A 26,881-nucleotide genomic window follows, 5' to 3' on the forward strand; every position below is an offset into this window, starting at 1 on the left:
GATTGAATCGCATACATATTACCATAGGATTAAGATTTCATCCTGCTGATATATGATAGGAATGCATTTAAAGAGGACCTATTATCAAGGGTTAGAAATAATATTTTACAAGATACCGAAAATGATAAAATAACTAGGAGTTCGTTTTGATGTTTTGGAAGTTTGAGGAATTGTTTATTAGTGGAATAAACTTCATTTGCCATCGCCAGCTTGAAAACTATTTCATTTACTCGCTCCATGGAGTTGGGCAAGGGGTTGCCCACAGAGGTCTGAAGAGCTTGATTTGGCATGGTGCCATTAGATTGACAAGATTTCCAGAAGGCCTAGGCTGGATAATTGCCTTTAGTTTTAATCTTTCTTCATCCTGCTTCTCAGGAGAGGACCGGATGTGTTGTGAGCTCATTGCGAGTTTTATCTGGGCTTCTGGCCTAGTGTTAACGTCTTTGTTTCTGCAGCCTTGCTTCTGCAGCAAGCAAGGTCTCAGCGGATTGTTTGAGAAAAGAGGGCACAGACGTAAGTTGTGCAAAGCCGTGGGCGTGGGAAATGGCCCCACAGGATTTCAGCTGGCTTTCCTGTGGGGTGGAGTGATGGAAAGTGTTTTATATATGTTTCTGCTGTGATATGTGGAAGTTAGATGGTTTAGTATTACATCCCATTGCTTTATATGTGTTAATCTGGTACTTTAAAGTGAATGGTATGTTTTAATAACTATGTCCAGCATTCTGCATGGGGTTGGACTAGATCAGGGGTAGTCAACCTGTGGTCCTCCAGATGTCCATGGACTACAATTCCCATGAGCCCCTGCCAGCATTTGCTAGCAGGGGCTCATGGGAATTGTAGTCCATTGGCATCTGGAGGACCACAGGTTGACTACCCCTGGACTAGATGACCCTGGGTGTCCCTTCCAACTCTAGGATTCTATTTGAAAGGGATCAGAGTGTTTTAAGGTAAGATAGCCTGCTCTGATAGTAGTAGGAACTATGTTGAGAAAGAAATGTTGTGATGCAAATATTGTTACACGTATGCTAACTATAATGCCTTCACCAGTCAAAGGCCTTTAGAGGCTTGCAGGGGCTCATGGGAATTGTAGTCCATGAACATCTGGAGGGCTGCAGTTTGATTACACCTGGCTTAGAATAATAGAATCGTTGGAAGGGATCTCCAGGTTCATTCCAGTGCAACCCCCTGCAGAATGCAGGAAACGTACAACTACTTGCCCACCCACAGCCACCCCAATTCCATAACCAGATGATGCCCCCCCCCCCCCGCTGCAAAAAAAAAGAACAGAATCTCTGGCCTGGAGGAAATTTGCCTCCTGCCCCAAAGGGGCAATCAGCATTTCCCTGGGCATGCAAGACAGGGCCAAGCTCAGACACAATCCCTTCTGCTCACCTGCTCACAATCTGCTTATCCGGTGGCTCTCTAGCCTCTGCTTCAAAACTTCCAAAGAAGGAGAACCCACCACCTCCTGAGGAAGACTGTTCCCCTGAGAAACCGCTCTGACTGCTTCCGGATGTTTGCTGAAAATTCTTTTGAATTAATTTCAACCCATTGGTTTTGACCTGACCCTGTGGGGCAACAGAAAACACATCTGCTGCATGTGACAGCCCTTCAAGTACAAGGGACCAAGCCCTATGAAGATAGGTTGAGGGACTTGGGAATGTTCAGCCTGGAGAAAAGGAGGTTGAGAGGGGACATGATAGCCCTCTTTAAGTATTTGAAAGGTTGTCACTTGGAGGAGGGCAGGATGCTGTTTCCGTTGGCTGCGGAGGAGAGGACACACAGTAATGGGTTTAAACTTCAAGTACAACGATATAGGCTAGATATCAGGAAAAAAATTTTCACAGTCAGAGTAGTTCAGCAGTGGAATAGGCTGCCTACGGAGATGGTGAGCTCCCCCTCACTGGCAGTCTTCAAGCAAAGGTTGGATACACACTTTTCTTGGATGCTTTAGGATGCTTTGGGCTTATCCTGCGCTGAGCAGGGGGTTGGACTAGATGGCCTATATGGCCCCTTCCAACTCTATGATTCTATGATTCTGTCTACTTGAAGATGGTTATTGTATGACCTCTTAGCCATCTTCTCCCCAGGCTAAACAGACCAAGCTCCCCCAACCTTTCCTCCTACGTCTTCGTTTCCAAACCCCTCACCATCTTCATTGCCCTCCTCTGGACACATTCCAGTATCTCTCCATCCTTCTTCAATTATGGTGCTCAAAACTGAACATAGGACTCCAAGTGAGGTCTAACCAGAAATCCTGGAAAAGACTTAAACTTAAAAAATAGCACAGGGTCCCTTCCCCCAGCACCTTTTCTTTGTCATGGTACTTACTGAGTCTTAAGCAGTGGAAGGACTGGGCTTAGTGTCAAGATCTCTGCTTTTTCTCATGATCCTGCCGTTCCTTTATTTGCTCTCTATTCAAGGGTGGCCAGACTGTGGCCCTCCAGATGTCCATGGACTGCAGTTCCCATGAGCATGCTGCTCAGTAGGGGAGAAAAAAATAGAGGGACATTGGAGCACACATATGCATGCTGGCATATGTGTTTGTTGTTCTAGGACTGCAGTTTGTTGTTCTAGGACTGCCAATAGCTATCTGGCGACATTGCTATCAGGCTTAAGGTGTTGGTTATCACCTTTAAGGCCATACACGGTCTGGGCCAGTATACCTCTCCACCTACACCCCTCAAAGAGCCTTGCGCTCTCTTACTTCCAACCTCCCGGTGGTCCCTGGCCCCTAGGAAGCCCGCTTGGCCTCAGCCAGGGCCAGAGCTTTCTCTATTCTGGCCCCCACCTGGTGGAACGAGCTCCCAGAGGAGATCAGGGCCCTGACAGAACCCAAACAGTTCCTCAGGGCCTGCAAAAGGGAGCTCCTCCGCCAGGCATTTGGTTGAGGTCGACCCAAACCACTGCTTCCAGTTGGCCCCCAAGCTCCCCCCCCCCTACGACCAACACTAATCAGTTTAACCCACTAGGTCCCAGTAAGAGTTAAGCTGAGGTTCTCGCAGTTTCTATTTTATAATGTTATTGTTTATGATCTTGTTATGTTATTATTGTTAAATTGTTATTACTGTTATCTGTTACCATATGTTAATTGTATCTCCTCCTGTTTTCTGTAAACCGCCCTGAGCCCTTGGGGAGGGTGGTATATAAATGAATGAATGAATGAATGAATGAATGAATGAATGAATGAATGAATGAATGAATGAATGAATGAATGAATGAATGAATTGGGGCCAGCTCCCCATTCTGCACACTTTGGATAATGTACTTTCAAAGTGCGTTTGCTGCTTTCCTATGCGGAACAGGAAAATCTGTTTCAAAAGTGCATTGAAAGTGCATTATCTAACGTGTGCGGAAAGGTGTGAACGGAATGTGGTAACTACCTGTTGGTTGTCCTTAAAGACATTGGCTGGAAATCACATCTAGTAATAGCTTCACAAAAGATGTGCCATGTAGGGTTGGGACCCCCCGGGGGGGTGCATATTGGTCTCTGTATGGCTAATCATCATCAGTTCCAACAAAACGTTTCATGGATTCCGCTGTGCTTTCTTAATAAAACAGCGAGAACAACGAGAGGGCTTGTGACATTTAGGGCATACGTTGGCCTTAAACTGGCCCTGGATGCCGCCCGGATATCCTTGCAGAATCCGCAACCCTTGAACTTCTGCAAATCGCTAAATAAATTAATTGGGCTTTGCCTCCTCCAGGTGTGCCAGCAAAACATCTGCCTTCCCAGGAGACGTGCTGAGAGCATCTGGAAAAAAGCCAGAGGCAGAGCTCCTTGACAAGCACATCGGGTTTGGGCGTCCTTGCCTGGATGACTTTTCTCGGCTGCCCTCTCATCGCGGTGACCCTGCAGCCGGGTGGGCCGAGGGGCCCGGCTCACTTGGCTGAATTCTCCAGCCGAAGGTGGGGGATTGGATTTCTGGGCATCCAGCCAGGCTCTAGCTCCCGTTACAGCCCTGCCGTTCCACCTGGAGGCGAGGGCCATCAATAATTTACCCAGGGCCGTCTCCCATTGTTTGCAAGGAAGGTGGCATGATGCAGCGCAGGTCCGGCCGAAGGGGCAAGAGTGGCGACGCGGCAGCCGAGCGGCAGGAGGGGACGCCCATGGAAAACGGTGTGCCCCGGGAGACCGGGGGCTCCCAGGCCTCTTCGGAGGAGGGCGGAATTGCCCCGGCGCAGGGTGGCGGCACCGTCCCACCGAACGCCCCCCACCCGCCTCGAGTGCGGCCCAGGCTCGTGTTCCACACCCAGCTGGCCCACGGCAGCCCCACGGCCAAGATCGAGGGCTTCACCAACGTCAAGGAGCTCTACGCCAAAATCGCAGAGGTCTTCAACATCTCTCCGACAGAGGTGAGGTGGGCAGCGGCCCCTTCTCCCGATATAGGGTGGCCAGCCTACGGTTGGCCCCCAGAATGACAGCTGGTCACCAGACGACCAAGGTCGGTTCCCCTGGAGGAAATGGTAGCTTTGGGGGATGGACTATATGACCGTAAACGTCAATGAGGCCCCTCCCCAGGCAACACCCTCCAAATGTCTGGGAATTTCCCAGTTCAGAGCTGGCAACCCTGCTCCCACAGGTCTCTGGAGGAAGGCCTGCTGCCAGATCTTCCACCCTGCTAAAGGTGGCAACATTGAACCGAGGGTGGGTTCAGCTGTTCTTTTGACCATAGCCCAAAGATTGGGCTAGGGCACTCATCATTTGTTGAGAGCATGGTCCAGCCTCTTTAGGGTTGGGATGTATTTTATTCTATTCATTTATTTATTTATTCACATTTATATGCCGTCCTCCCCGAAGGCTCAGGATGGGCCCCCAGTAGAACTGGGATCTGCCCAAGGTACAGTATTTATTTAAGGCATCTCTATGGCACCTTTGCACATGATTCAGGGGTCCCCAAGGCAGGGGATGTGGCAAGGTCGGAGGGCCCCAGGATTTCAATCAGAGATTGTTCATGGATTCATTTCCTTCCCCCTTGCCCTTTGCTCCAAAGGGAAGGTCAAGTAAACGTGGTGCCTCTGCCTAATCCATTCCCCCCCACAACAACCCTGCAAAGTAGATCGGCTGAGAGAATGGGCCCAAAGTCACCCGAGCAACCTAACGTAGGATTGGAATTCCCATTTTCTGTCGATCTGCTATATTGCAGGATCCAACCCTATTGATCATCATCAGTATCTGACACAGGGAGGCACTGACTCTTGAAAACTTTGGCCTTGAAGGTCTTCTTGGTCCGCAAGGATTCGAATCCCGAAAACCTGTCTAAGGACTGAACCCACCAACTATTTAGGTGGCTATCGGCAATGAGAAATGCCAACGTCCTGTGGAGATGCCAGTTCTGGTTGGGCAAATACCTAGAGATTTGGAGGGGGGAAGTCTGGGGAGGGCGGGGCCTGGGGAAGGGAGGGCCAGCAGGGTCTAATGCAGGGGTGGCCAAAGTGTGGCTCTCCAGACGTCCATGGACTACAATTCCCATGAGCTGCTCAATGGAATTGTTTGTGGATATCTGGAGAGCCACAGTTTGGCCATACCTGGTCTAATGCCTCCAAAGCCGCCTTTTTCTCCAGGGGAACTGATCTTGGCCATCTGGAAATCATAGAATCCTACAGTTGGAAGGGACCTACAGAATCATCTAGTCCAACCCCTGCAGAAGGCAGAAAATTCACAACTAAATCCATTGTAATAGCAGATATCCAGGTGCCACCTGGAGGTTGGCAGCCCTAACTCAATCCTGGCTCGGATGGAGGGAGAAAACTGGGTTACAAGTTGTTAAAATGAAGGAAACCACCACACCCTCCCCAAGCATGAAACTATAATCACATCTGGGGCCTGAATGTCAAGGGTATCAAATTTACCAAGGAATTCAAAATTCTCATTCCTATTTATACTTATTTATTGTGAGATTCATATGCTGCCCTGACCTCAACAACTCAGGGCTGAACTCTCTCTTTCATTGAAGCATCTAGCTGCAAGGGATCATGGGGGACCATAGAATCCTAGAATCATAGAGTTGGAAGGGACCTCCTGGGTCATCTAGTCCAACCCCCTGCACTGTGCAGGACACTCACATCCCAATCGCAAGTCCACTGTCACCTGCCACCCCCTTGAGCCTTCACAGAGTCAGTCTCTCCGTCAGATGGCGATCCAGCCTCTGTTTAAAAATCCCCAAAGATGCAGAACCCACCACCTCCTGAGGAAGCCTGTTCCACTGAGAAACCGCTCTGTCAGGAACTTCTTCCAGAGGTTTAGACGGAATTTCTTTTGAACCAAAGCACTTCCTCTTTAGTTTCTGAATACCTCCCTTTTCTTCAAGGTCAGATTGAAGTCCGTTTATCCTTTCAACTAGAGAAGAAGTCAGGTATTGTGGACAGGTGATGGCAGAGATCGTGTTGGCAGATGAGCCATTAATGGAGGCCACATGGAATGAGGCCATTGCGTAGCCACACAGGGACAGGACTGGAAGTACTTTCTCACAGGATCTAGCCCCTGCGTAAATTCCTTCCTCAGGTGGTTGCTAGCTGCTGTTTGTAGGTTAAGAAGACTGCCAATGGGCAAGAAAATGTCTTCCACTCAATAAGAAGAGATGGAGTTCTGTTGTTTCCAGAAATGGACCGGGTTGATAGTGACTGGGATTCGAACTCACAACCCCCAGGGAGTCCAGAGCCTTGAAGACACAAAGGTGCCTTATCAGACCCTTGGTCCAACAAAGTCAGTACTTTTCGGTGTAGTGGTTAGGAATGCGGACTTCTAATCTGGCATGCCAGGTTCGATTCTGCACTCCTCCACATGCAACCAGCTGGGTGACCTTGTGCTTGTCGTAGCACTGATAGAGCAAGAAAATCAGGCCTCTCTCAGCCTCACCTCCCTCACAGGGTGTCTGTTGTGGGGAGAGGGAAGGGAAGGCAACTGTAAGCCGCTTTGAGCCTCCTTCGGGTAGGGAAAAGTGGCATATAAGAACCAACTCTTCTTCTTCTTCTTCTTCTTCTTCTTCTTCTTCTTCTTCTTCTTCTTCGGTCCCGGCCCCGACCTGGTGGAATGAGCTGGGTGAGCTACAGGCCCTGTGGGAGCTTCCGACATTCCTCAGGGCCTGCAAGCCTTAGCTCTTCCGCCAGGTCTATGGTTGAGGCTGGGGCAGTGAGGAAGATCAATGCAACCCCCCCCCCCCCCCCCGGTATTAGCTGCAACCTGTATTATCTTGACCCTCCTTCCTCCCCTTCTAGAGGTAGGGATGGATGGAGGGCGTTATTTTGCCATGTTCTTGTATGTTTTGTGTCCATTTTAACGGGGTTTTAATGGGATTTGTACTGGACATTGGTAACCCACCACGAGCCGGTATATGGGAGTGGCAGGCAATTAATAATAATAATAATAATAATAATAATAATAATAATAATAATAATAATAATAATACTGTCTACTCAAATGGACAATACCTCTCAAGGGTCTCAGGCAGAGGACTTTCCCATCCCCTCCTGCCTGGTCCTTATAAGTGGAGATGCCGGGAATTGAACCTGGGACCTTCTTCCAGCCAAGCAGAAGCTCTACCACTGAGTCAAAGCTCTTCCCCAATCCTATGCTCTTGACCAGTCAACCACAGCATCACATTCTTTGTGGATTGTTTTAAGGAGTTATGCTGTGAGATCTTGCTGGTGAATGAAAGCATGGAAAATGTTACAGGACAGATGTCCAGTACTCACCAGGTTCTAAAATCATAGAACCATGGAGTTGGAAGTGACCTCCAAGGTAGTGGACAGTGCAGGATCTGTCTGCCCACAAGTGACCCCAATTCCATGTTCAGATGATGACTCCCCCCCCCCAAATAAACCCCAGAATCCGTGGCCAGTCTGGCCTGGAAGAAATTTGCTTCCCAACCCCAAAGTAGCTTTCTGTATTTCCCTGGATATGAAAAAAGGGCCACAAGAGCCAAGCACTGACCTTTCCTGTTACCCACACACAAACTGCTTAAGTTTAGAAATCCCTGTCCTCCACACCTCTTAAATCATGACACCAAGCTCGCAAGACTTACCACAGCTGTCCTTTGAATGCATACCAGACAGGGCAGGTCCCCCCTCCCAACTCTGCCCTCAATCCCACCATGTGGTCCTAATAACCTTGTTATTGTCTCTCCTAGATCCTCTTCTGCACTCTCAATACCCACAAGGTGGATATGTTGAAGTTACTGGGGGGGCAGATTGGTTTGGAGGACTTCATTTTTGCCCATGTCCGTGGCGAGACCAAAGAGGTGGAGGTAACCAAGACGGAAGATGCACTGGGGCTGACCATCACTGACAATGGAGCAGGATATGCCTTCATCAAGGTGAGAAGGGGGTGCAGTCGGTGTCTGTTAGGGGAGGGGGGCTGCAGCACGTCCTTCCCCAAGCATATGAGGAGCTTATAGAATTAATTACTGCAAGATTCTGCAGTGTCAGACTTGCATTAGGTCCAGGAAGTTTTTATTTGCCCAAGCTTGTGGAATTTCCTGCCACAAGATGCCATGGTGGCTGCCAGTTATTGGGATATTTGGCTAATATAGCAGAATGGCACAGTGGAAGCATGCTGGGCCCATAACCCTATTGGGATATTTGGCCAGATATAGAAGCTTTGGCCAGATATAGAAGCATGATACTGAGAGCGTGAAAGAAATCTCCCCAAAAATATATTGCAAAATCAAGTTGCATTCAAAATGAGAGTAAGAAGACTTATCTAAAGAGTACTTTTCCTATCAGAAATGGCCAGCTTGTCTGGTATCAGGTGTGCGGGAGTATGAAGGCATTGTCTCTACAGGAGAGACCTGCAGAGAGGTGTGCTGCCATGGAAGGGCATGTGGATAGAGGGAGAGGACAAAGTTGAGAGATAGGAAGGGTCAGAGGGCAGCTCCCAGGTTAACACAAAAAGAGACATTCCATTCAAGGAGATAACACCTACACAGATATAGACCCACCCCTGCCCCCAGTCTCCTGGCATGTTGGGTCGCTCAATCCAATCTCCATGTGGTGGCTGGGAATTTCCCAGAAGAATTACTGATCTCTAAGGACAATTCCACACCTGATAAATATAGTGAAATGCTTACCTTATGAAGATGCTATATTTGGGACGTTTTGCACGATGTCACCAACCTCCTGTGTCCATCCAGCAAACCTCAAGCAACATCCGCCATTTTAAAGCGCTAGTAGGGGAATCACATAAAGTGGATTCCCCAACCTAAAAAGCGCGAGTGACAGGAGAGCAACCAGCAGGCCACATGCTAAAGAAATGTACGGAGGCAGAGAAGTGCTATCCAATGTCCCGCCCTCGCACCTGCCTCCCTCTCCCTTCTCCCAGAAACTTTCTTTTTTTAAAGAGCAAACTGCCTGGAGCAATGAATAGGCATTCAATCATGCAGGCAAAGTCAAAAAAAATTTCCCCCCAAAGTTGTCACACAAAGCATGGCTTTCTAAAGTCCCCCCCCCCTGCAAATCAGGAACAAGATTAATTTTTTAAAGATTCCAGATTTGTGTTTCCATAAGGGATGGCATTATTAAAAAGCACTATGGAGAAGTTTTACTTAAAAAAACTTAGCTGGCATCTTAGGCCCTTTAAAACATTGCGAAAGCGGATTGGCTGCCTGGTTTGATTGACAGGCAGAAGAGAGTTGCGTGTAAAGCGCATTGCTCTCTTCCACCATTTCAATCAGCACTTATGGAGTATACAAAGTGCACGAAGGCGGCAGACAAAAGTGAGAGAGCCAGAAGGTGAGGAATGGCTGGAGGCGCAATAATCTTTAGCGCTAGGCCTTTTTGCTGGCGTAACTATTTTTTTCATTGTGCGGAAATGCCCTAAGCTAGAGAGATCTGTTCCCCTGGAGAAAACGACTGCTGCTTCAGAGGATGAACTCTCTGGCGTTGTATCCTGTTGAGGTCCAGGCTCCTTCCCCAAAATCACCCAGGAATGTCTCAATCCGGAGCTGTCAGTCCGATCCTCCTCCTGCGTTCCTAACTGTCTCTCCCGCCTCCTGCCAACCCATCCCTTGCAGCGAATCAAGGAAGGCAGCATCATCAACCGGATCCCGACGGTCTGCGTCGGAGACAGCATCGAGGCCATCAACGACCAAACCATTGTGGGATGCCGCCATTATGAAGTTGCCAAGATGTTGCGTGAGATGCCCAAGGCCCAGCCGTTCACCATGCGCCTCGTCCAGCCCAAACGCGCCTTTGGTGAGTGGCTGGGGAGGGTGGGGCGCAGGGCATGGGTGTCACATCCCCACTAGCTCCTCAAGGAACCAGACTTGGCATGTCAGCAAAAGCGGTTTATTGATGCGAAAGCATCTTAGGTGGCATAGGGGAAATATGTAACAAAAATGCAATGGAAATTTGTGACGGAATTAATTGTTGACCGGCAAAATGTAAAGGACACAGAGTCTCGAGCTGTAAATATACGGGTGGCCCGCCATACTCTGTAGCAGGGGTAGTCAAACTGCGGCCCTCCAGATGTCCATGGACTACAATTCCCAGGAGCCCCCTGCCAGCGAATGCTGGCAGGGGCTCCTGGGAATTGTAGTCCATGGACATCTGGAGGGCCGCAGTTTGACTACCCCTGCTCTGTACAGTACGGCCACAGGGCCCGCAACACATCATGATATCTCAGTTATTTTTTGGAGAATTTCAAAACTTTAAAAACCAACAGTTTTGTCTAGCTGAGATCTTTCCTTTGACAGACAAATAATTTGACATAAAACCTGAAAAATTCTAAAAAGCAATTTAAAAAAAGCAGAGTTTTAACGTTGATGTTTTCACATGTCTTATGAGACAAACTAATTTGTGCAACTTTTTCAGTAGACCAAAACAGAACTCCTGATACTTCTTGTTGAAACTGGTGTGTTAGGTACACACAGATCAGTATATTTCCCAATTACCCAGCTCCCCCATGACATATGAAAACAGCTTCACTACTTTCCCAAGAGAACAAACACCCCAGTTAAACCCAGGTGTCACTTTCAGCACCCAAAGTTGAGCTATAGATATCACGCCAGGTTCCTTCTGGCAATATAACTCCAACGGTTAGTCAAATGCACAGCACAAAGTGAAACAACACAGATGAACAAAGGAAAGCACGACCAAGTCCCACGCAATGAGATGCTGCTGTACTAGCTGGAAGCCAGAGTTCGACTTCTGTCACCTGTGTCCAAATGGACCATTCATACCCAAGGGATGGGAAATACCTGGAGCTGGTGGTTAAGAGCCTTTGCCCTTTAGAGATGCAGCCATAGTTTACAATAAATCTCCAAGGATTATATTGTAAAACACTAGCAAACATATTTATTCCAGTAGATCCAGTTCACATTCAGGTTGCATTCAAAAGGAGTTAATCTGCATTGGACTAGATGACCCAGGAGATCCCTTCCAATTCTGTTATTCTGCGTTTCCATGATTCTATGAAAGAGGGTACATTCCGACCATGTCCCCATGAGGACTTTGGCCCAGGAAAATGCTCCTCTGGTTGCGGGCCTAATGACCACTTCCAGATGTTGGCGCTGGCCTTGGGCCGGCCCAACTCAGACCCTCTGTTGCCCCACGGCAAGGGAATGCGGATTCTTCCGTGTTCCCTTCTTTGCTGTGGGCGCCATCAGAGCCTATGTCAGGACAAGCACGTGTGGCAGGGAAGCGTTCGGCCATCCAGGCCTCCTCTGACTACGGCATCCCAGAAGGGACCAAAAAATGCCCCAGTGCAATACCCCATTCTTAAAAATTAAAACCGGGCCCCTACCAACCTGCAGCATGGCAAAACCTCGCCGCCTCAGCTGCCTTGTCCGGAGGCACAAATCAGGGGCCAACTGAGTCCGGCAGGGAAAATGCTCCCCTGTACAGATTTGGGAAGAGGTGGGGCAACCTGGGCAGAAAGGGTCTCCCTGTTACAAATGGCCAGCTTGTTGGGCATCATAGGTGTGGGAGTATGAGGGCATTGTCTCTACAGGAAAGACCTGCAGAGACATCTGTCTCCACGGAAGGCCATCTAGAGAGGGGGAAAGGACAAAGGGAGAGGAGGGACCAGAGGGCAGTTCCCAGATTCAGCCAAAGAGAGACATCCCATTCAAAGCAGCTGTTGCAAAACATCTACTGAAGGAGTTTTGTTGTTGTTGTTATGTGCGAAGTCGTGTCCGACCCATCGCGACCCAATGGACAATGATCCTCCAGGCCTTCCTGTCCTCTATCATTCCCCAGAGTCCATTTAAGTTTGCACCTACTGCTTCAGTGACTCCATCCAGCCACCTCATTCTCTGTCGTCCCCTTCTTCTTTTGCCCTCAATCGCTCCCACCATTAGCCATCCAAAAAATGACTGCCACAGATTGCCCTTAGTAAAAGGTGAAAGATTTATATGATCTGAAGAGAAACCAGAGCGGGAATTAATCGGACTTGTTCCCCCAGTTTTTTGGGTTCTAATACAGGGCGTGGAGCCTCTTATATACAAAATCTTAGTAATCCATTCAACCGGCATGCCTTTATGCTCGCTAGATTAAACATCTTCCCCTCAGCTATTCTTGCAGGTAGATATAGTAATGTACTGATGGAGAACAGATTGTGTAAATTCTGTCACTCAGAGTCTGACTCAGCATCACATATTTTACTTAACTGTCTGTCGCATTACATGCTCAGGCAGCATGTCCCCATCAATGTAAAACTCTCTAGCCCTATGGAAAGAATCACTCAATATTTAATATCTGATGAATCCCCAGAAATAACAGAACCAGTAGCCAAATTCTTGGCTGCGGTGATACAAAAGGATAATCAGCTAAGCAAGAAATAATTCTAATCCAGGGGTAGTCAACCTGTAGTCCTCCAGATGTTCATGGACTACAATTCCCATGAGCCCCTGCCAGCATTTGCATTCGATGGAGGAATGTGTCATTGGTTATCATTTTTTTTAACTTCATCAATTTGTTTTATCTTAAAACTATGCAATCATTATGTATTATTAATGAACAACTACTTACTTTCATATAGACATTTTTATATGCCATTAAAGGTTTTTTGAATTTGAATTTGATTACCCTTAGTCACACAGTGGACATCCTTGTGCACAGCCAATCAGATCTCCAATGGCCAGCCAGAATCTTCCCTGGGCAAAATCTCCACCTGGTCCTGCCTCCTTTCTGGTGCTGTGGCTAAGAGCGGTGGCCTCTAACCTGGAGAACCAGGTTCGTTGCCCCACTCCTCCTCCACATGCAGCTAGCTTAGTGACCTTGGGCTAGTCACAGTCCTGTTAGAGTTGTCTTCGCAGAGCAGTTCTCTCCGAGCTCTCTCAGCCCCACCTCCCTCGCAGAGTGTCTGTTGTGGGGAGAGGAAGGGAAGGCGCTTGGAAGCCACTCTGAGGCTCCTCCAGTGAGTTATGGGCACGAGGAAAAATGCCAGCAGCCTCCAATGGCATCTGCAAGACCCACGTTGCAGAACCTTGCTCTAGGGTCATGCTTGTGAGTGAGATTATCTGTTCTCCTCCCACAGATCCTTCTTTCCTAATTGCCAGCCCCTGGAAATTTGGATTTGACATACTATTTCGCGTCAGTCTAGGGGGGAAAGGGCGGAAATGCCCATAAAATCAGATTGGGTCGTTGGATCCGGGTCCCTGTCCCTTTGCCCTCCTTGTTTATAACTAGCATAGCTGGAGATTTCGAACTAGAGAATCAGCCTGGAATTCTTGCCCACCCGCCCACTCCAGAGCCATTCCCGGAGTGCAATGACCCAACTTCCAGACCCTACGCGAGCTGAATCATGCCAGGATCCTCACAGATGCTGTAATGGTTCATTTGGCAATCATCAAATAAACAGCAGATTCATGGATCAGTCATTCTCCAAAAACCCATTCTTTCATTCCCAGACTGAGTACATGGACAAGCTAGCGCATGCCACTGGAGCACCGCTAGGAAACATATGTTTATTAAACTCCCCCCCAGATCCATTTGCCAGATGTTTGGAAGCCGTAGCTGGATGGCTCGAGCAGAGTCGCCTGAAACTCAACCCCTCCAAGACGGAGGTCCTGTGGTTGGGCCGTAGGGGGGCAGATCAGGAAGCGTGCTTACCCTTTCTGGCCGGGACGCAACTTAATATCGCATCTCAGGCCAGGAATTTAGGGGTGACCATTGATGCCTCACTATCACTCGAGGCACAGGTTAAACAGGTAGCTAGCCGGGCATTTTTCCATCTTCGCCAGGCTACTAGCGCCCTATCTGTCCTCCGAACACCTGGCCACAGTGATCCATGCGACGGTCACCTCTAGACTAGATTTCTGTAACTCGCTCTACACCGGCCTGCCTCTGGGCTTGATCCGGAAACTGCAACTCGTCCAAAATGCGGCTGCTAGAGTCCTCACAGCTACACCGTGGAGGGCTCACATCCAGCCAGTTCTGAGGCAGCTGCATTGGTTACCGGTCGCCTTCCGGATCATGTTCAAGGTTTTGGTTTTGACCTTCAAGGCCATCCGTGGTCTAGGTCCAGCATATATGAGGGACCGCCTTTTGCCCTATATCCCCCGCAGGGCTTTACGCTCTGTGGGGGCTAACCTATTGGTCGTTCCCAGCCCCAAGGAAACCCGCCTGGCCTCGACCAGGGCCAGGGCCTTCTCGGTCCTGGCCCCAACCTGGTGGAATGAGCTCCCGGAAGAGCTGAGGGCCCTGCGGGCATTACCAGCATTCCGCAGGGCCTGTAAGACGGAGCTCTTCCGCCAGGCTTATAACTGAGGCCGGGCGGAAAGAAGATCAGCCCCCCCTCACAAACTGGCGGTAGAGAGCGTCACCCCCCTCCTGTAGTTGAGGATGCAGAGAGCAAATGATTACACCATCGCTGTTGCCATTACTGTAAATTATCGGTTTTTATTGTCATTTTATGGTTTTAGGGGATGGGGTTATGTAAGCCGCCTCGAGCCTTCGGGGGGAGGCGGGGTATAAATATAATAATAATAACAACAACAACAACAACAACAACAACAACAATAATAATAATAATAAAGCTTCCAACTGAGGAGGGTGCTCACTGCCTCTCTGCATGAGTTGTGGTGGGAATAATATTATCCCAACCAGATTTTTCTGCCCTATCTCTGCATTGGGTACAAGCGGGAAGTTCTTTTTTCTTTTATTTTCTTTTTGCAGTGAACTCACAGCAGAATTACTCATCATTAGATATGGCTGCCTGATGCATCTCTGTATGAGTCACTGCACTGACTTGGCCCCCTTTCAAACTGGGGAGTAGGGAATTTTTACCAAGCATACTGAAATAACTGTTATTAAATTCTCTCTGAGAATGGCACCCCAATGAGTCCCTGCATGATTCAATCCCATGGGCTTGCCTCCTTCCAAGAAAGAGGCACACCCGGAACCGAGATCTTAAGCCAGCTTGGCATAGTGGTTAAGAGCGGCAGCTTCTAATCTGGGAAGCTGGATTTGATTCCCCATTCCTCCACATGCAGCCAGCTGGGGGACCTTGGCCTAATCACAGTCCTGTTAGAGCTGTTCTGACTGTCAGGGCTCTCTCAGCCTCATCTACCTGACAGAGTAGGGTGGGGAAAGGGAAGGGGATTGTAAGCCACTTTGAGACTCCTTTGTGTAGAGAAAAGCAACATCTAAGAACCAACTCTTCTTCTTCTCCTTCTCCTTCTCCTTCTCCTTCTCCTTCTCCTTCTCCTTCTCCTTCTCCTTCTCCTTCTCCTTCTCCTTCTCCTTCTCCTTCTCCTTCTCCTTCTCCTTCTCCTTCTCCTTCTCCTTCTCCTTCTCCTTCTCCTTCTCCTTCTTTGTGAGTGTCCTGCATAGTGCAGGGGGTTGGACTAGATGACCCAGGAGGTCCCTTCCAACTCTGTTATTCTATTCTTCCTCTTCCTCTTCCTCTTCCTCTTCCTCTTCCTCTTCCTCTTCCTCTTCCTCTTCCTCCTCCTCTTCCTCTTCCTCCTCCTCCTCCTCTTCCTCGCAACAAGAAAACCGTCACCTGGTTGCTGGCAGAATGTATAGGCACAATATATCCTTGGCATACCCTAAACCTGCCTCCCCCCCCCTGTTTTGTGCCCCCGCCCCCAGACATGATAAGCCAGCGGACACGGAGCACCAAGAACCCCAGCGAGGGGAAAGTGGCAAGCGGTCGGGAGACCCTGCGGCTAAGGGCAAAGGGCACTGCCACGGTGGAAGAGGCGGTGAGTCTTAGGAAAGGGAGGTGAAAAACAGGTCAAGGCTGAAGCTGCCAGGTTGAAGGGCAGAGGCGGGCAACCAACACGACGAGAGGGTTGAAACACCTGCCCTATGAAGAAAGGCTAGGGGGGGGGGTTGTCTACCTCTGGAGGGCCTGTCCCAGCCAGGTGAGGCTCTTCCTCCTCTCCCTCCTCCAAAACGGCTTGCAATAATAGTAGTTTTCCTCCACCGCCCCACTAAGATCCATCTTCTGGCAGTGCAGTTTCTTTTATTTTGCTCTTTTTTCCTCACCCGTTGTCCCAAGGGACTTCCAGCAGAGTTTAGGACTCCTGTCCGATGATAGCCCTGTGATGGGCTGAAGAGATTTATCAGCTGATAAAAAGACAGAGAATGGGGGAGCATGACAGAGGTTTAGAAAATGATGCACGGAGTGGAGACAGCTGACAAAGAGAACTTCTCCTTCTCCTGAAAGAGGGCATTGAGGGCATCCAGTGAAGGCGATGGGCAGGAGGGTCAGGGCAGACAAAGGGAAAGTCTGCTTTACACAGAGAGTGATTAAAATGTGGAATCTGCTGCCAGAGGAGGCAATGGTGGCCAGAAGAATAAACAGCTTTCAAAGGGGATTGGACAGATTCATGGATGAAAAGTCTGTCAGTGGTTACTCACCCTGCAGACTGAGGGGAACCTCCACATTCAGAGGCACTAATTCTCTGAATGCCAGAGCCAAGAGGCAACCGTAAGCCCTCCAGAGGAACTGGTTGGCCACTGAGTGAGGCAGGATGCTGGACTAGAAGGACCACTGGTCTGATCCAGCAGGGCTCTTCTGGGGTTCTTAGGAAGGCCTCTGCCTCTGCGCCCTCTTTTGTTGTCCCTCCAGAGGAACTGGTTGTCCCCTGTGTGAGATGGGAGGCTGGACTAGATGGACCCTCAACTGGTCTGATCCAGCAGGGCTCTCCTGCTGTTCCCCTCAGGGAAAGGCCACTGCCATTGTGCAGCACACTGGATCCAACCATTCGTAGCCAAAGGGCAAGGGAACTTTAGAGTCCTGGGGGAAAGTCCTTTATGGATGGACTCTGTGGAGCATTCCAGCAAGTCGCAGTCTTTTTTTGAGCAGTCCAGGGGAATCCCTGCCAATTTCATGAGCCCCCAATTTAATATCAAGATGGATATTTTATTCAGGCTTCTGGAAGGGGAGCCAGAGGATCTTCCGGGTTCCCAACTCTAGATCAGGAAATTCCTGGAGATTTGGAAATGGACCACGGGAGGGTATAATGGCATAGAGCTGGGGGGAGGGGGGCAACGATGGCTCTCCAGATGTCCATGGACTACAATTCCCATGAGCCCCTGCCATTGGGCAGGGGCTAATGGGAATTGTAGTCCATGGACTTCTGGAGAGCCCCATTTTGTCCCCCCCCCCTGATTCAGAGATTCACCCATAATCATGACATCGTAGCCAACTCTCTCTCTCCTACCCCATCGCAGCCCAGTGAATTTGAGGAGGAAGCAGCCCGCCAAGTGGATGACCTTCTGGAGAGCTACATGGGCATCCGGGACGTGGAACTGGGTGAGTCAAGAGCGGATCATCTCCCTCTCCCCTCCCCTGTTGCTCCTTCTCATCTGGCGGGGCTCTTGCATTTCTGGGTGCAACAGTCACCCTGGTCCTGCCAGGAAAAATAATTGGCTGCGATGGAAACGGAGCAAGGAAAGCGTGCTTGTCTCTCCAGTCCTAATTCAAGGCCCCGTGGCCTGTCGTGCTGGGATTCCCATGACTAATGTTCCAGATGTGCAGTTTGGCTTTACAGACCAGCTGTCGGGAAGGGGTGGCACGGATCAGAGCCACAGCAAGGGTGGTTGTGTTGGTGGAAGGGAAAGCTCCCCCTGCAGTTGCTTTAAACCACGGTGAGGTTACGATTGTCGTTTGGTGGAGCCGGATGAAATTTTCTGCTGTCATTCCGACTTCTTGATGCAAAGCCCCAAACATCCCCTGTTGCCCCCCCCCCAACAGACTTTTGGGGGTGTAGCTACTGTTGCCAGCCTCCTGGCTAGGCCTGGAAATCTCCTAGGATCCCCCCCCCCCAAGCTGCTTTGAAGGGTGGATTCTGGCACAGGAAAGGACTGTTCCGCTAATGGAAGTGCCTTGCCTTAGCGGAAAACTTAGTTTGGATCCAACTCTTTGCTTCTGACTGCGAGTGAAAGCCACCACATCAGTAGGGCATTGCTGACCAGGGTAGGAAAGGTCACCTTGACCCATATGGCCCCCACCCCACTGCTTTTTAGAGTGAAATTGGGGTTCCAAGTGCAGATGTCCGACAACACGTATATGTAGATACTTATACTTAGAACTGATGATTACCTTTAAAGCTCTAAAGAGAGCCAGTTTGGTGTAGTGGTTAGGAGTGCGGACTTGTAATTTGGCATACTGGGTTCAATTCTGCACTCCGCCACATGCAGCCAGCTGAGTGACCTTGGTCTTGCCACGGCACTGATAAAACTGTTCTGACCAAGCAGTGATATGCAGCCTTACCCACCACGCAGGGTGTCTGTTGTGGGGAGAGGAAAGGCAAGGCAAATGTAAGCCACTTTGAGCCTCCTTCCGGGTAGCGTATAAGAACCAACTCTTCTTCTTCTTCTTCTTCTTCTTCTTCTTCTTCTTCTTCTTCTTCTTCTTCTTCTTCTTCAGTCTGGGACCTTCATAGGTGATTGACTGCCTCTTCTGACATGTTTCCCTCCCTAAAATTTACATTCTCTAACCCGCAACCTGCTTGTGGCACCTGGCCCCCTGAGATGTTCACCTGGCATCCACCAGGATGAGGACCTTCCTTGTGGTGGCCCCATGCTGGTGGAACCGGCTGTACAAGAACCCTGTGGGGCTCGTCTAAGTTCCACACGGGCACTGCAAAGCAGAGCTCTTCTGATCAGCTTTTTTATTAGTTGGGTCTGTTTATGTGGCCTGCCTTTTAGTTTTATTATGTTTTTAATTGATATCTGCTAATCTGAACACCGCCCGCGGCGCCATGGGCGCCACGGACTAAATAAAACAGTAAGGGCTTTAGGGGCAGGATGTGTCCGGGATGAGGAAGGGTCCGGATTGGACCCTTCCTCCGGACAGACCATCGGAAAATTGTTGAAAATTGTTTTGGAGCTGAAGGGGAAAGATGGTTGGTTTCTGAGTCAACGGGCCAGGAGGAAGAATATGGAGGATGAAAACAGAAAGAAGGGTAGCCTGTTGCATAAAATTGAAATATGCTAATGGAGGTCATTCTTTCCACAGCGTCGACCATGGTGGAGATGGCCAAGGAACGCCAGAGTCCTGAACAATTTTCCCAGGGCCTTGATTCATTGCTGGGTGAATTTGCATTTCCGGATGAGTTTGTGGCAGAGGTCTGGACAGCTATCTGCGAAACCAAGGGGTTCTCCAAGTAGCGGGTGCACGGTGGGCTTGTGGAGGGTAGGCTGTCTGCACCACCCCATTCATCCCTTCTTTCCGTCCTCAGCCTGGCCCCAGAATGTCCTTTGCCTCCCACCCAGCCCCTGTTTTCTTAGTCTCCAGATTACTGTTTCAGGAGTTCTAACTATCCCCAAAGGCAAATTGCAATTGGATTTGGCTAAATTTCAAAAGATGTGAAACGTATTTCAGTGATAGCCCTTTTTAAGTATCCCAGCATCACATGTTGGGGTCCTGTGAACAAAGCCTTGGGAAGCTGGAGCTTGAGTAGCAATGGTTCAGTGTCAGGACCAGGGACAGCTCCCAGGGAAAGCAGATGTTGTTCCTGTTCCACATCAAGCCCTGGGACAGCTCCTGGGAATAATAGAGTTTATCCCCTTTCGAGATCAGCACATGGGACACCTCCCAAGGAACGTAGACTTTGCCCCCCAATCACCATCAGTAGCTGGGATAATTTCCAGGGAAGGCAGATGTTGCTCCCACTATAACATGAGTTCAGTCAAACACTGAACCTGCCAAGCAACCAGCTGCATGCTCAACCCCTCCCCAGCTTCAGTGTCCAACACAGGGTGAGGCTAACATACGTGCAAATTGGAACAATCTGCAGTTTCATCTCCCATAGCTTAACCCCAGCTCCTCCTGTGCCCCCCCCCATCTTTGCAGCATATTTGACAGACCTACTAGCTAGCAAATCAAATGCTGATTTAATGGTTTGTCCCATCCCAACCTGTATGCTGTTGGCAGGTTCTGCCCCTTCCTCCCCTTTTTAAAGCGCTGCATGTATTCAATATATTTATTCAATTAAATGTACATTTGTTCATTTTTTAAAAACCCATTTGAGACATCTTGAAAAACTGCTTGGACATTGGGGTGTTAGTGATCCAATAATCCAACGTTGTGCACAGCAACACGGGAACGTAGAAATGCGTGAACAGCTGCATGCACATTTGTGCAGAAAGGAGCTGGCATTAAAAACCACAGCATGCCAAAATTAGTGGGAAAGAGTGTTTTAACCTTCCAGGACATTCTGTTGCTGACCTAAATGTGGCAATTCTCAACAGCAACAACCAAAGTTCAAGGAGAACTTATGGTGTGAGATTGCTGGCATTATTTCACAAATTCAGGACATCTCCGCCTCTGCAGGGGTGTGGAACAGGATTCTTATCCCATCACCACTGCTCATTTGCTGCCCCCAGGCGTTTCTCAACAAGGTCTCATCAAACTGACAGCAAAATACATTGCCCAGTCGCACCCTTATAAGCATTCTTCACAACTCCCTCCCCACCCTCTGACCTGACACCTCCATTCCTTCTCGCTTTTGACGAAAGGAGCTTGGAGACATGAGAGGTTATACCCTGAAACCTTTATTGGGCTCTTAGGAGCTACCTGAGTAGAATCTAACTACTGAAAGGATATATATCCGAACGCACCCTGATGGGCTGCTGGGTGTGCATTCTTAGAAGAAGAAGAGGAAGAGGAAGAAGAAGAGGAAGAGGAAGAAGAAGAGGAAGAAGAAGTTGGTTCTTATATGCTGCTTTTCTCTACCTGAAGGAGTCCCCAAGCAGCTTACAGTCGCCTTCCCTTTCTTCTCCCCACAACAGACACCCTGTGAGGTGGGTGAGGCTGAGAGAGCCCTGATATCACTGCCCGGTTAGAACAGTTTTATCAGTGCCATGGCGAGCCCAAGGTTACTCAGCTGGCTGCATGTGGGGGAGCGCAGAATCGAACCCGGCATGCCAATTAGACGTCTGCACTCCTAACCATGACACCAAACTGGCTCTCTACAAGCAGACGTGAGGGGGTGGCGGAGGAATCATGCTGATTCTGGTTCAGCCAATGTTGATATGGAATCTGCAGAATCAGTGCAAAATCAGGCCCTGATGTCTTGTTTCGAATTCCCTGCAGAACACCCTTCCCTCTGCTTTGGAATATACATTCCCACCAGTGCTTTCCCAACTAGGGTTACGTATAACCCCGGGGTTCGGCCAGAGCCCTGGAAGGGTTCTGCTAGTTGGGGGGGGGGGATTATTATTTTAATATATATATTGAAAAAAAATGTGTTTAATTTACCTGGGGTGGTTTCCCCTGATTTGGGCCCCCTCCCCAATGGCCCATGATGGTAATGGAGGGGGTGTGAAGGGGAGGGGTCTCAGCCAACAAAACTCTGCTGGCCAAGTCTCCTCTCGCTTGGTCACCCCGTTGGTGGCAGCTGAAGTCCAACAAGGTGAGTCGTCTTGGGGTCGGTTGGGTCCTTTGTTATTTTCAACTTTGGGGAGAGGCCTGGAGTGTCTGTATGATGTCACTTCCGGGGACCTGTCACGTCCGGGGACATAGCAGAGAGGTGTGGCCAGCTGGCATCAATTCAGAGTTACCTTGAAGCCCGCAAAACTTTTCAGGCTTTGGTCCACAGTCAAAATGTTTTAAACGGCTGGTTTAAAAGCATCCAGGATCCAGGATATGATTGGCTGTCCTAATTCCTGCATACCCATTCTCCCCCTCCCGCCCCCCCAAAAAAAACAAGCACAGTGATACTGCAGGCACAAAATACCACAGGATTTATTACCACATGCTGCCTCCTTACATTTCGACATGTCCGTATCGTCCTGCCGTATCCCACCCCATCCATATTTATGGTAAGCCGCACAAACTCTCCTAGTCCGGCAATCAACTTGGGCCTTCGGTTACCAGCTTAAAAGGTCCGTCTGCCTCTCTGTGCCAGGCAGGAAACTGGGAGGGCCCCAACTCGCTGGTTGGCTTCAATACTTACTCAAGAGAAAAGAGAAGTCTAGCTTTTTCCTCCCCCTCGGTGCCCACGTGGCACGAGGCAGGAGCAGCAAGGCATTCTGGGACAGGTCCTTTAGGCTGGGTTTGGTAAGATGCCCATTCGAAAGGCTACACTGAGGGCTACTGGTGCAGCTACCAGGGCTGAATTTCAGGCCTGGGGGGATGGAGGGTGGGTGGGGTGGCATGGGGTGGGGTGGGGGACATGCTCCCCGCATATTGCAAGAGTTTGGGGGGGATAGGAGGGAGGGACTACAGAATTGGGACATCCCGCCCCTTCTTACTGGAGCACAGATTCCTGGGTAAATTTCCGCCGTAGTGAGGGGTTGAGGACGGGGTACAGAGAGACGATGGAGGGTCGGGTTTTGAGGCTGGGGTAGATGCGCTTCAGCACCGCCCGGCGGAACAGGATGTAGACCCAAGGATCGAGGATCTGGTTCCAAGTGGCCACCCGCAAGTAGATAAGCAGCAATTTCTCCGTCTCTGGAGGGATCTGACTGGCATCCGGGAAGTCCTGAAAGGCCGTCTGTACAATGAAGATCTGAGGGGAAACAAAGGGAAGACACCAGTTCAAACATCATTGGACAATGCTATTGTGGTTTCCCAGACTTCTAGTAACTTCATGCTTTTTGACCCTGAATTAAAAATTGGAAACATGCTGTGGCCTTACAACAAAGGAGATTTCTCATTCTCTGCTGGACACATCCCTTGATGAGGGAAGAGACTCACACTTTTCACTGCCCAAAGAAGTCTCAAAGCAGCTGCCTTCCCTTCAGCTCCAGTCGCCTTCCCTTCCTCTCCCCACAACAGACAGCCTGTGAGGTGGGTGAGGCTGAGAGAGCCTTAATATTCCTGCTCGGTCAGAACCGCTTTATCAGGGCTGTGACTGGCACAAGGTCACCCAGCTGGCTGCATGTCGGGGAGGAGCAGGGAATCAAACCTGACTCACCAGATTAGAAGTGCACACTCCTAACCACTACTCTCTCCTCGTGAGTGATGGAATGAGCTAATGAGCTCAGTGGAGAGGTGGGGCAGGCCCAAGACTGAATTGGAAGGAGGGGCTCATGGGGATTGTAGTCCATGGACATCTGGAGAGCCTCAGTTTGGCCACCCCTGCTCTATGGCATTGTATCCCCATGTGGTTTTGCCCCCTCTCCAACCCCCTTCACCCCCCAGATCCTCAGATAGTTTCCTAGCCAGAGCTGGCAGACCCTAGGGGTGGGGTTTGCTGCTCTCAGATCCAAGCTGGTGTGAATCAATGTAAGGAGAATGTGCATCAACAAAAACACTTAGATTCAAATGAATAGCCGTGTTGGTCTGAAGCAGCACAACAAAACAAAATCAGAGTCCAGTGGCACCTTTAAGGCCAACAAAGATTTATTCAGGGTGTGAGCTTTCGAGTGCTTGCCTTGAATAAATCTTTGTTGGTCTTAAAGGTGCCACTGGACTCTGATTTTGTTCTGTTAAGAAACAGTGTCATTACTAAATCTTCCTACCAAGAATCCAAAATTGCTACATGCTGGAGGGTTTCGAAATTCCTGTCACAACAATGACTGTGTGTGATTTTTTAATATGAAGATTTAAACAAAAACAACCCCTGGAGAGAACTGCATAATTTTTTTTCAAATGGCAGGCATCTAGAAAATCAAGGAGGGGAGCAGGCTAAGGCAATTGACACAGCTGTCTGCTTTTAACATGAGTGGGAAATAAGGCTGCCAATTCCGGCTGAGAAATTCCTGCTAATTTGAGGGTAGAGTCTGTGGAGGACAAGGTCTGGGGAGGTGAAGGGCCTCAGTGGGACATAATACCACTGAGTTCTCCCCCAAAAGCTGCCATTTCATACAAGGGAATCTCTGTAGACTTGGTATGAGTTGTAAATCCAGACCTCCAGGTCCCACCTGGAGGTTGGCAATGCTACCAGGAGAGTCTCACCATGGCTTGTTTGGGGGGTCTTTACTTCTATTCTGCTGATGACACGGTAGCTGTTTGCTGTTTCTTTTTTACCAAATTCTGGATATCGTTGGAAATAGACAAATGGGATCGTCTTTTTAAAGGGGGTGGTGGAAAAGCAGAGGAGATATAAGGAAGAGGGGCTAAGGAAGAGGAGGAGAAATGATAGTTTTGTCCGATGGAAGGTCAACCACCTAAGCTTGTGGCGTATTCTGTTTCCTGTGTCAGGGAGTTCCACAGGTCAACCTGCTGCTTTGAGCATGAACAAGGATTTCCTTGGGTTGGTCTTCAGGGGTAGTCAAACTGCGGCCCTCCAGATGCCCATGGACTACAATTCCCATGAGCCCCTGCCAGCGTTTGCTGGCAGGGGCTCATGGGAATTGTAGTCCATGGACATCTGGAGGGCCGCAGTTTGACTACCCCTGGTCTTGACGGCTCAACTGACTATGGGTTTATTTTTTTCACCATGTTATTAGGGATGATTTAGTTCCTCATCTTTGCTCTTCCCATCCTCCTATCCTGTTTTGAATCTGCTCCTTCCTTGTAAAAATAGAACCAAAAATAGAAAGGGGGGGGGGTGTTGCACCATTTTATGTGTCTGTGCTCTGCATGTTTCATATTATATGGATTGTTATTATTTATGTTGTCTTCATGTCAGCGTGGTAGTATATACAGATTATACTTGTAAATGGCCTACGAACACTTCATGCATTATGTATTTTAAAAACAATGAAATGCACGTTTGCAATGCAAATAATCTAGACCAAGAACAGCAGGGATCGAAGACAGTTTACAAAAATAACAACGATCCTAAAATGTAACGAGATCTAGGGCCATCTGGGGTTTTCAAACCTGTCGAGCTCGACCAAGAATCCTTTAAATCCAGCATTCCATCCCAAACTGTGAAAGTCAGGCTTGTTATTTGTCCACGGTGGTCCATATTCTGAGGTAGACTGCTTCTGAAAATGGAAGCTCCCTTCTCAGCTGTCCTAGCCAACTGCTATTTAGTGAATTCATCTAATTACAATCCTAGGTTTAAAAACCCAGTCAAAACTCCTCGCCATTGCTACCTTTTGGGGCACTGAGTTCCACAAATCGATCGTGTGTCTTGTGTGTTGTGTCCCTGGCAATTATCAAGCAGCGGCTGGACAGATCCTTCTCCTGGGTGCTTGAGGCTGATCCTGCATTGAGGAAGGGGTGGGACTAGATGGCCTGTGTGGCCCCTTCCCTCTCTAGGATTCTAGGAGTCTAGTTCAGCAGTGGAAGGGGCTGCCTCAGGAGGTGGGGAGATCCCTCTCACTGACGGTCTTCAAGCAGCGGCTGGACAGCTCCTTCTCCTGGGTGCTTGAGGCTGATCCTGCACTAAGGAAGGGGTGGGACTAGATGGCCTGTGTGGCCCCTTCCCTCTCTAGGATTCTAGGAGTCTAGTTCAGCAGTGGAAGGGGCTGCCTCAGGAGGTGGGGAGATCCCTCTCACTTATGGTCTTCAAGCAGCGGCTGGACAGATCCTTCTCCTGGGTGCTTGAGGCTGATCCTGCACTGAGGAAGGGGTGGGACTAGATGGCCTGTGTGGCCCCTTCCCTCTCTAGGATTCTAGGAGTCTAGTTCAGCAGTGGAAGGGGCTGCCTCAGGAGGTGGGGAGATCCCTCTCACTGACGGTCTTCAAGCAGCAGCTGGACAGATCCTTCTCCTGGGTGCTTGAGGCTGATCCTGCATTGAGGAAGGGGTGGGACTAGATGGCCTGTGTGGCCCCTTCCCTCTCTAGGATTCTAGGAGTCTAGTTCAGCAGTGGAAGGGGCTGCCTCAGGAGGTGGGGAGATCCCTCTCACTTATGGTCTTCAAGCAGCGGCTGGACAGATCCTTCTCCTGGGTGCTTGAGGCTGATCCTGCCTTGAGGAAGGGGTGGGACTAGATGGCCTGTGTGGCCCCTTCCCTCTCTAGGATTCTAGGAGTCTAGTTCAGCAGTGGAAGGGGCTGCCTCAGGAGGTGGGGAGATCCCTCTCACTGACGGTCTTCAAGCAGCAGCTGGACAGATCCTTCTCCTGGGTGCTTGAGGCTGATCCTGCATTGAGGAAGGGGTGGGACTAGATGGCCTGTGTGGCCCCTTCCCTCTCTAGGATTCTAGGAGTCTAGTTCAGCAGTGGAAGGGGCTGCCTCAGGAGGTGGGGAGATCCCTCTCACTGATGGTCTTCAAGCAGCGGCTGGACAGATCCTTCTCCTGGGTGCTTGAGGCTGATCCTGCACTGAGGAAGGGGTGGGACTAGATGGCCTGTGTGGCCCCTTCCCTCTCTAGGATTCTAGGAGTCTAGTTCAGCAGTGGGATGGGCTGCCTCAGGGGGTGGGGAGATCCCTCTCACTGACGGTCTTCAAGCAACGGCTGGACAGATCCTTCTCCTGGGTGCTTGAGGCTGATCCTGCCTTGAGGAAGGGGTGGGACTAGATGGCCTGTGTGGCCCCTTCCCTCTCTAGGATTCTAGGAGTCTAGTTCAGCAGTGGAAGGGGCTGCCTCAGGAGGTGGGGAGATCCCTCTCACTGACTGTCTTCAAGCAGCGGCTGGACAGATCCT

At 49.6% G+C, this 26,881-nt stretch overlaps 2 protein-coding genes across 3 annotated transcripts in view; one reads left to right on the plus strand and one right to left on the minus strand.

The window, feature by feature from the left end:
- Position 1: 1 nt before the first annotated feature.
- Positions 2 to 20,384, plus strand: GIPC3 (GIPC PDZ domain containing family member 3). Of its 2 annotated transcripts, none has more exons than XM_077331807.1 (7): positions 2 to 90; positions 3,708 to 4,356; positions 8,130 to 8,315; positions 10,011 to 10,191; positions 16,033 to 16,145; positions 17,623 to 17,704; positions 19,412 to 20,384. In XM_077331807.1, the coding sequence occupies exons 2-7, from the start codon at positions 4,039 to 4,041 to the stop codon at positions 19,561 to 19,563; spliced, it is 1,032 nt and encodes a 343-aa protein (XP_077187922.1). In that variant the 5' UTR covers positions 2 to 90; positions 3,708 to 4,038; the 3' UTR covers positions 19,564 to 20,384. The 2 variants fall into 2 exon arrangements, with proteins under 2 accessions (XP_077187922.1, XP_077187921.1); XM_077331806.1 differs by lacking the exon at positions 2 to 90 and adding an exon at positions 380 to 513.
- Positions 20,385 to 22,117: 1,733 nt separating this feature from the next.
- TBXA2R (thromboxane A2 receptor) overlaps positions 22,118 to 26,881 on the minus strand; it is a 31,797-nt gene continuing 27,033 nt past the window's right edge. The window contains exon 3 of the mRNA XM_077331805.1: positions 22,118 to 22,907. Coding sequence (XP_077187920.1) covers positions 22,647 to 22,907 — 261 coding nt within the window. The 3' untranslated portion in view covers positions 22,118 to 22,646. The remainder of the gene's footprint in view (positions 22,908 to 26,881) is intronic.

Source organism: Paroedura picta, chromosome 4 (genome assembly GCF_049243985.1).
Source record: "Paroedura picta isolate Pp20150507F chromosome 4, Ppicta_v3.0, whole genome shotgun sequence".
Classification (NCBI taxonomy): Eukaryota; Metazoa; Chordata; class Lepidosauria; order Squamata; family Gekkonidae; genus Paroedura; species Paroedura picta.

Excerpts from the sequence above, each read along its gene's own strand:
- GIPC3 (XM_077331807.1), top strand. The coding sequence starts at position 4,039 with ATGATGCAGCGCAGGTCCGGCCGAAGGGGCAAGAGTGGCGACGCGGCA. Across the intron at positions 10,192-16,032 it reads CCAGCCCAAACGCGCCTTTG|ACATGATAAGCCAGCGGACA; the intron begins GTGAGTGGCTGG and ends CCCCGCCCCCAG. Across the intron at positions 17,705-19,411 it reads CATCCGGGACGTGGAACTGG|CGTCGACCATGGTGGAGATG; the intron begins GTGAGTCAAGAG and ends TTCTTTCCACAG.